At 31.9% G+C, this 10,193-nt stretch overlaps 1 protein-coding gene across 2 annotated transcripts in view; it reads right to left on the bottom strand.

Annotated features, from left to right (window-relative positions):
- LOC107456442 (uncharacterized) overlaps nucleotides 1-10,193 on the bottom strand; it is a 75,009-nt gene that overhangs the window by 6,076 nt on the left and 58,740 nt on the right. For both annotated transcript variants that reach the window (XM_016074304.4, XM_087160997.1), the window contains one exon: nucleotides 7,816-9,928. In XM_016074304.4, coding sequence (XP_015929790.1) covers nucleotides 7,816-9,928 — 2,113 coding nt within the window. The remainder of the gene's footprint in view (nucleotides 1-7,815; nucleotides 9,929-10,193) is intronic.

The following is a 10,193-nucleotide window of genomic DNA, read 5'->3' as shown; positions in this document are numbered from 1 at the left end:
AAGGACAGCTGTTAAACTTCACCAAATTATACAAAAATTGTACTTTTCTTAGAATTTAATGCTTTCAAACTGAATGTCATATGTTGAAAAATGTTCTGCAACTTCATTCTTTGTTTACCCCCCTAAACTGACGAGGAAAAAATTGCTTTAAAGAGAAAAAAATTGAAAGTGTTTTCGAAGCAGGCGTTAAAACAAATCTTCCCCGAGCAATGTAGGTTAAGATGGCATGGTAGGCAGGCCAGTGGCTCTGCGACCCACCTTTTAGAGGAGCAAAGAAAAAGAAAGTGGCCAGCACTGTTCCATATCAAATTCTGGTTTGGACGAACCTTGTTAACTCTCTAATTCAGGAGATAACAACTTTTTTTTCTTCTTTCTTCTCTTGATCTATTGTATCCTTCATTTCATAGATGGAAAGAGAGAGTTAGGGTATCTATGCGCGACCTGATTTCGCGATAAGATTTTTAAAACTGTTTTTTTTTTTTTTACTCGTTAATTTAGTTGATTTCCTTTTAAAAGTTTCGGTTCCGGACGGAGAATTTTTCAGCCATACTTCCAGTCTTTCGATATTTCCTTTTCCCTTTCGATGAAATATAGATTTTATTTTGTTTAGTTTTTTTTTGTTCAGGTATTTGATCTGGTTTATGTATTGTCTTAGATATTAATACAGAGCGTAGCGTTTTTTAAATGTGTTTATTTTCGATTTTCGTTTTTTAAAAGTCCTTTAAGGTGCTTTTTTCATGGGGTGTTTTTAAAAAGTGCTTAATTTTTCCTTTTTCAAAATGAGATTTTACCATGTTGATTTTCCCTACGAATTATGCAAAAAGACACAGTTCACATTGTTATCTTCAACTTTTTCACGATTAATTCAACCCCAATCTATTTCGGCGTATTGTCAGTCCGTAGCGTATGAAAACGCCATTCGTTTTACATGATTCAAAATTTCATGAATTTTGACAATTGTCAAAAACAATGCCAATTTTTTTTCCCTTTTGACATGACGGTTAAAACAAAATAAAACTGTCAATTTGTCAAAAACTTTCCTACCTTGCCTAATTATGATAATTTTTTTAAAGTGCTTCAAAATATTTTTTGAGTGCTTAAAAGGTGCTTATTTTTTGTTGAATAACTTGGCTACGCACCCTGTAATAGTCTATTATTATAAAGATATTAAAATATATTGGGACGATTTTTTAGATAGGAAAAATATATTGTTGTTTAACACCTGGCTTTGGTTAAGATAATACTGTTTCATGATTACGTTAACTGACAGAAATAATATTAAATGAATAATGTTTCAGCTATGTTGCATCTGAATTACATGAATGATTTCATTATGTTGTAATAATGATTTCGCTATTTTTTAATAATCTATTCGAGCAATGTTCAGAAAATTAGTTCATTCACAACACTTTTAAGTTACGAAATCAGACACAAAAATGTTCTTTCTGTGATGAATTTGTATTCTTGACCCTGAAATTATAAGGGGCAGTAATCTATAAGACTTAGTCCTAATAGTAGTAAATAGAGCGGTCGAAAGTTTGGAAACCTAAATGCGAATTTTAATATTTTGCCCATTTCACCATATTTCTGGATCTAATTAAGCGATCCAAAACCTTATTGTGCTGTTAAAAAATTGCTTTTTCAAAGATCTCAGTTAAAATAGCATGTAAAAATAATAATTATTGTTTTATAATTTAAATTAAAAGTGGTTGACAATTTTTAAATTTTTTAAGTAGAAATTTTTTTTGCGTCATTTTAAGTTATGTAATTTTAATTCATAAAATAAAAAAAACTGAGCAAACTTTACTGAATAATGAAACAGAATTAAGCCGTATTTGTTATTACTCTGTGTTTATCACGTTTTCATGTCTGTGACAGTGGAATTTTGCAGTCGAAATTTCGTTCACTTTCTGACTAGTATGAGTACTCAAATCTCAATAGGAGCTTCGTATCTGGTGACAAAGTTTCAATCGCTTTCTGACCGCTACAAGTAAAATTTAGTCATTTTATCGCTAAACAACAATCAAAATTTTAACTTTTTTTTATAAAATTAATTTGCGTGTTTAAAGCTTATTCGGAGTTCTGATGACAATACTGTCGTGTTACAGTAAAATCAATGTAAGCGATATAAAAAACCAAAATTGAGATTTTTATACTTTTGACATTTTTGTATAAAAAGCTATATATTGCACCAAAGAAAAAAAAAACCTTTCAAAAGGTTGTTCTAATCAGTTTTCTGAAATTTCATTTCAGCGCTAATAGCATAAGCAAGGTAAAGAAAATAGTTAAAAACCGCTTTATACGATTATCATGAAGCACTCACGTTCTGATCTTTCCATCAGAGCAGAATACAAGTTTTAATCGTTTCTTGACCACTACAAACTAGTAGTTTATCGCCAAAGAAATTTTATTTTGGCTTCTTTTTCACACTAGTTAATGTGTTCAAATTTTCAAAAAAAAAAAAAATGCTTTTTTTTATGTTGTCAAAAAAGAAGAAAATTATTTTATTTTTATAACACCTTAAACTAAAAACGTATGATGCATCAACTTCGAACTTTTTAACTTTGAAAATTACTCTAACTGCCCCCCCCCCCCCTATGAAACAGAAAATTTCATTTCCTAAGAACTATTCGACTGATAATCTAAGTAAAGTGTTCTGATATGTTTAGACGGTAAAGTTATTATTTTTTTTAATTTCTTTTTTAAATATAATTTTATGGTGTTTTTTATTCTTTACGCAGTTTATCACATGAATTAATAGTTTTATTCAACGTTATGTAAAATTCGATTGTTAAAAAAACAATCGAATGTGTTATTACAAACTTGAATTTATTACTCTATAAAGATTGGAAATATCAAAAGATAACAAAAATATAAACTTCAAATTAACTATCTTTTTATTTAATACGAAAAAAAACCCCAACAGTAATGTAAAATATTTTACGTAGTGATATAAAAAATTTAATATTGTCATTAAGGAAGAGTTCAAGATCAAATGTATTATTCTATTCAATTTTTTGCGTTTCCATAAATTTTCTATAATCTTCTATTTAATTTTATTTTAATGAATGAAACTAATGAATTTAAATTTTCCTAGCAATCTATAAATTTTTTACTTTCAGTAAATGTAATAAAGAATAAAAAAAAAGCAATATCTTAAGTTTTTCAGTACATTAATATTTTAAATTAAATTTTCCACTTGTAGCAAATGCTTATTTTCTGTTTATATTTATAAACAAATTTTTACTTTCATCATTCTATTTTTTAATTATTTGCGCAATTTTAAATTTTAGGACAATTTTCCTTTCCCTTTATTTTATCATAAAATTAGTAAAGAAAGTCATAGTTTAAGTGATTAATTTGATGCCTCAAATTTAATCAAAATAAGATAAGAAACGGAACTATTACAGTTTTCACAGATAATTTTGGTAAAAGTTTACAATAGAATTCCCCTCGTATTTTGGCAATTCTCTTGAAAACAGGGAAAATGACTTGGTCAGATTTTCTAATATTTAAAAGTCACAGGAAAATGGAGGATTTCATATACAGTAAAAGTTCCACATTACAGTGCACAATCTAAGGGGCACCCTATTTCAGCAGCTCCCAAATGGTGTTCCGCGGAACCCCAGGGTTCCGTGAAAGAAAACGGTTCCACGAGTTTTTTCATTTTATAACCAGTGATGAGTTTCGAAACGTCTGATTATATAAAAATCCAACTTATGATTCATAATTTATTTACTTTTTCTTTGTGAAATTATTTCTAATAAAATGCCAATTAAATATACTAGTGGCATTTTTTTAAAAAAGAAAGTATTGTTTTTCTAATAGCAATGCATTGAACAAATTAAGAAAAGAACAATTTCGAAGGAAACCGTAATATAGCTTATTATATTCATTTTTAACTTATATGTACACCAAAAACAAATTTATAACTAGACTAATTATAATTAATTCAAACAGTACAAATTGACGAAGTCATAATCATAAATTCAAAACTAGCTATAGCACAAAGAATTTTTTTACAAATTTTAACTTTCGGAAATAAAACCTGCCAAAAACAAATTTATAACTAGACTAATAATAATTAATTCAAACAATACAAATTGACGAAGTCATAACTATAAATTCATAACTAGTTATAGCACAAAGAATTTTTTACAAATTTTAACTTTCGGAAATAAAACCTGCCAAAAACTAATTTATAACTAGACTAATAATAAATAATTCAAGCAATACAAATTGACGAAGTCATAACTATAAATTTATAACTAGTTATAGCACAAGGAATTTTTTACAAATTTTAACTTTCGGAAATAAAACCTAATTTAAGATTTTTAATTATAAAACGATAAAATAAATTCGTCCTTCCTCTAATTAAATATTTTAAAAATACTTTTTATTATAGGTTATAACGTTCAAAATTACCTTAAACTTTATTTATAAAGTCGGGGTTCCGTTGAAAAAATGTTGATTATTTAGAGATCCGAAGCCGAAAGAAATTGGGAACCGCTGCCCTATTTTACACTCTAACCTAATTTTTTATTTTAAAACTTCTTCAGTAAGGTCCTTCCCAGAAACGGGTGCTAGTTTCCGTTTTTTAACTGCAACATTTTTATACAATATATCTGTCACGAAGGCGATTTTACTAACACAACACGTATTAGTTACCTCTTCGAAAATTACAGACTTCATCTCAAAATTTTCTCAAGAAAACATACGCTATCTCATCATAGAAAGGACTCTGACACCAATCGTACTTTTTTAATATCCATTCTACGACCATTAACTTTTCGAAAATAACATGCACCAATGCTCAATTTCTCTATTACCGTTTTCCACGATAAAAACATTTTAAGAATTGTGCTGAAACTATCAACGTCACAATAACACACACCGGCATCGGAACTATTTTGCAAATTGAAATCGATGCATCGAATTATTAACAGTTTCTTTCACACTTTGGCATCAATATTTGTCATGATGTCATAAAAAAAACAATGTTGCTTGAAAAAAGAAAAAAAGATCATTGTTGCAATTGCTAAGTGTAAAAAATGAAGCCATTTCACTATTAAAACGACTTGAAGCTGTCATTACGCATATGTATTATCCTTTTTAACTCGACTATAAAAACAAAGAATATTATTTTATTCCCGATTCTATTCCGTGCGTCATCATCCTCTTAAAGAATTACAATGTGTTCGAAACGTGAAAAAGAAAAAGAAGCACTCTCACTGCAACATCCTCAATGATGTAAAATAAATAGTTCGGGGTAATGACGCTTCATTAAAATGGCTACTTTAATGCTTAGTACAAAGGATTAGCTTTCATCACTAAATCACGAATCCTATATAGTCACGCCACTACTCATTCTGTTGAAATACTAAAAATAAGAGAGTTAAATGAAATTTTAAGTTACAAAAGAAGCTTCTGCACTGATGAAATTGGATTTTACACTCAAAGCAAAATTGCGCTTTTAGCTTTGTATGTATTAAAAAAAGTGCTTTAAATTCATTTTTGAAATGATTGATATGTATTATTTTTTTTAAAAATATAGTCTGATGAAATTTGCTATGAATTTTTTCAAAGCTTTGTGAAAACAATTATACTAATAATCATAATTTCTCTTTTGCCTAAGGTATTTTGACTACATTTTCCAGTTTGTGGCAACTCTTCACCATATTATTATTATTTTTTTTAATGTATTCTCATAGATTTTGCCACAAAATATTTGTGGAAAAAATATGACAATAATCATAAATCATCTTTTGCTTAAAGTATTTTGGACACTTTTCCTGTTTGTGGCAACTTTTCGCCATATTTTTTTTTAATGTAGTACCATAGATTTTGTCACAAAACATTTGTGAAAAAAATTATGACAATAATCGTATCTGATCTTTTGCTTAAAGTATTTTGGGCACTTTTCCAGTTTGTGGCAACTCTTCGCCATATTATTTTTTTTTCAATGTAGTCTCATAGATTTTGCTACAAAATATTTGTGGAAAAATTTATGACAATAATCATATCTGATCTTTTGCTCAAAGTATTTTGGGCACTTTTTCTGTTTATGGCAACTCTTCGCCATATTATTTTTTTTTTAATGTAGTCTCATAGATTTTGCCACAAAACATTTGTGAAAAAAATTATGACAATATTCATATCTGATCTTTTGCTTAAAGTATTTTGGGTACTTTTCTTGTTTGTGGCAACTCTTCGCCATATTATTATTTTTAATGTAATCTCATAGATTTTGCCACAAAGCATTTGTGAAAAGAATTATGATAGTAATCATATCTAATCTTTTGCTTAAAGTATTTTGGGCACTTTTCCTGTTTGTGGCAACCGCTCTCCTTACATATTTAAAATTTTTTTTAAAGTTTATTTTGATGTGATGTCTTTTGGGACAAATTTAAACTACTTAAAAACAGAAGTCTGCTTTTAGCTTAGTGGAGGTTAATGATTGTGAAGAATTGCTACAGGAACTTAGCAATTTTCCTATTTCCTGCGTAAAATCTGGGTGAAAGACTCAGCCTTTGATTTAGAAATCAAATGCTTCAGGCACAGAACAGTTGTCACCTGTTGAACAAAACAGTTGAAAAGTACACCCACTGGTTGTCACTTTAAACCAAATTTACATGTTGTTTGTGTAAAAATGCTTATAAATTATTCGTAACATTAGAAAATTATGTTATATTTGTAATTTTCAGCTTATATTTCTTTTGTTAACGTTGTTTAGAAAAACACAAATATTTGTAACTTTCAGGGGCCCCAGGAACACTGTTAGAATTTCCCTTCTAAAATTATGGTAAAAAAACTGGCAGCAGTCTGTCCATCCAATTAACATTAAAATTTACGGTAAAGAACATTTTTTACTTTTATGGTTTCGAAACCGCTAATAACAAGTATGTTTTTTTTTATTTTATAAAAAAAGCCACTATTACAAAACTATACGGATTTTTGCAGTTTTTAACCTTTTACAACTAACATTGTTTCAAAACGGCTGAAAAGAAATTTAACTCGACATGCTGCTGCCATCTATGCTTAAATAAGAGTATCATATTCTAATAGTTCAAAGTCACAATTTGGGGTCCCGCAGTGGACTGATCGTTAAGACACGGTTCCCAGAAGATCACCGAAGTCAAGCATCACTGGCTACGGTCAGTGTGCGGGTGGGTGACCACTTGGATCAGTCTGCGTAGGGACCGAGGGTGTGCGGTATTGGTCCTCGTTAAACTGTGCTACCGTAAAGTGCTCGACTTCGCGTGCAGGTCGTCGGGCTACCGAAGCGGGGGTGTCATCCCCTCTGCAGAGGATCAAAATTGCGATGGCATGTCTTCGGATCATCCTCCGGGATGCTTCCCAGACCGTCGCCAAAAGCCCATTGTGCAGCTCTAGTGCGACATAAATTAACAACAACAACACAATTTGGGGAGTGCAGTACACTGGAAACTCATCACGTGTTAAAGGAAATAGGATAAAATATTGTGGTTTCAACTCTGGGATTCGAATCCCCATTCTGTCGATCATGAGATTGAGAGATTAGTTCTCTCGGCTATGATATTTATCCAGCTGCGAGGAGCAAAGTAGCTTCATTAGGTGGGCCTAGTTGGTGGGATAAAATTCTGGTTGATCAACAGTAGTATGTGAAAGCAATTAATAAACGGTTTTTCCACAGTTGTTTCAAACAGAATTTCGTAGTTGTAAGTAATGTAGTTAGATTGCCTTATGTCTCGCACTAAATGTTGCACACACACACACTACTTCTTTATCTATTTTTATCATTAGTGGTAGAAATTTAGTGTCATATTTAAGCCTTACCTTTTTTTCTTGATTTGTGTGTCTTCTTGCAATGAATACGTTCTTTTGAGCGCCTCTCTCTTGATCTACCTCTCATTGGGGGAGGTAGAGGAGGTGGCTCTAGTTCAGGTAGATTCTGTGGAGGAACACTTAAAGATCGAAGTCGCAAAGCGTTTACAATTGGATTTCCTATTGTACATGCGTCTGGAGGAGCGCCATTGGAACACAAAAATGTCACAGATATTTTATGGTCTTTTGATTGGTCCACGTTTATCACATCAGGTTTCTTATTAGCAAAAAGACTTTTGAAACCTTTCTCTTGCTTAGCAATAGTCAGCACAAAGCTCTTTTTCACTACCAACTGAGCATGCGCGTCGTCTGTTTGCGAATCAACCATGCAGTTAGTCAATTCCGGAGAAGGATTCCTTACCACCACGTTTACAGTCATTCCGTTATGTGGACATTCTTTTTGGGTTGGAGAGGAATATAGAGAACATTCACTGGGACATTCGGATGAAGAAGTAGTTTTATCGACACCATCACTGTCAAAATATTTCAGCGACTGTTTTGCCAGAAGTTCAGTTTCAGGTGTCGTAATTTCGTTGCAGTTGAAATCCAATATTTTCTTTGACACCGGTTGGTATTTAGAGCTCGAAGTATCGGAATCCTCGTCTGTAATTTTAGCGCAATCACTTTTGTTCTTTTTGTATTTATCAATCAAATCGAATTTCTCAAAGCGCACGACTTTTTTGGGCGAGGATTCGTTATCGAAGCATCTTACATCGGTCGCAGAGTCTCTCAAGATGCTAGAATAACAAATTTCAGAGTTTGAATTATCTATTTCAGAACTTGATGTAGCATTAGAATCACTAACTGCTTTGAAATCTTCGTCGATGGAATCTGCGGTTATTGAATCACTTAAACTGACTCTTGACTCGTTTCTATTGGGATCCTGATTAATACCATTCGGATCGTTCTCGGAATCTAATGTGGAATAATCAGGGGTATCTATATGATATGGTGGTATTTCTATTTTCTCTTCCTGCGCACTTTCCTTTTCTTCGTCAGTTTGCGCATCTTTTTCAATATTATTATTGGATGTATCACTTTCGATGGCATTTTTTGCAGCACGAATTTGCTCTTTAGAAATTTTATTTTCTTTATTCCTATTACTTTCACTTGATACTTTACTATAGATTTGCTTAACATCAGTGTTAACAGAATCTGTGCTTTCTTTCTTATCGCTGCTTCTGTTTTTGTGAATTTCAGCTACAGCTACAACTTTATTTTTGGTCGATTCTCCTTTAGGTGAATTCAACAATTTCGAACCTTTCACGGAACTTGTTTTATTCGATATTCGAATATTTTCTGAACTTTTAGTATTCGTCTGTGGTTTTCTTGGAGGTTTGATACATGGCGATGACCTAGGCTTCTCATCAAAACAGTTTGGTCTGCTCGTTATAGTACCATTGGGGTTGAGGTTAACATCCCCATTCACATCTCTCAATGGTATTTGTGGCGCCAAGCCTTTCTTTCGATTTTTTTTGCTAGCTCCTTTACTACTCTCCCTCTTCGAATTTTGTAACTTCTCAACTGGAGTGAATCCTATTTCAGCATAGATAACCTCCTCTATGACTTTTTCAGCGCCATTCTTTTTACCCAACTTGGCATAACGTTGATCTTTAGTTGATTTTTTATCTGCTTTATTAGACGTGACATTTGTCTGGTCCGCAATAGTCCTAACTTCCGATGACTTTGAGGATTTTCGAGTACTCTCTGTAACGATTGTTTTACCAGCGATTTCAATTCTGTTGTTTGAAGAGCTTCTTGATTCTCTCTCTCTTTTTCGTCCTCTTAACCAGCAGCCAGATTTATTCACGGGACTTGAACTTCTTGTCTTTGTATTTATCAGAGCGGGTGGAGGTGGACAAATATTGGGTGAATGGTGATAGCCCACACTCAGTCGGTCGCAACTGACGCCCCTTACTTCAGAACGACTTCGTCGCTGTTCACCATGGAGGAGTCCCAAGTCGCTGAGGTTTATCTCACTTCTTTGTCTTGTTAAGCCAAGAAAGTTTTTCCAACTAATGCAATCTGTTTTAATGAGGGAAGGTTTTCGTGTAAAACCATTATCCTGCAATGAAAAATAAATATTTTATAAACGTGGATTTGTAAACATTAAAAATAAAAGGAATCTACATTAGAAGCAATCAGAGTCGACATTCAGAGACATTCGTGACAGGTTTCTTTTCTAGTGACTAAGTATTAAAATTTTTCAGTGATAAGGTACTACAGATTAACGTCACACACACGAAATTGTGGATTAAATTCAAGGGTAAATAGTTTGGAAGAACTAGTTGTATATACCAGGTAAACACTATACCAGGGGTGTCAAACTC

Source organism: Parasteatoda tepidariorum, chromosome 4, assembly GCF_982258835.1.
Source record: "Parasteatoda tepidariorum strain Cologne lab strain chromosome 4, Ptep-v5.0, whole genome shotgun sequence".
Classification (NCBI taxonomy): domain Eukaryota; kingdom Metazoa; phylum Arthropoda; class Arachnida; order Araneae; family Theridiidae; genus Parasteatoda; species Parasteatoda tepidariorum.
This window is presented reverse-complemented; position numbering and strand designations above follow the sequence as displayed.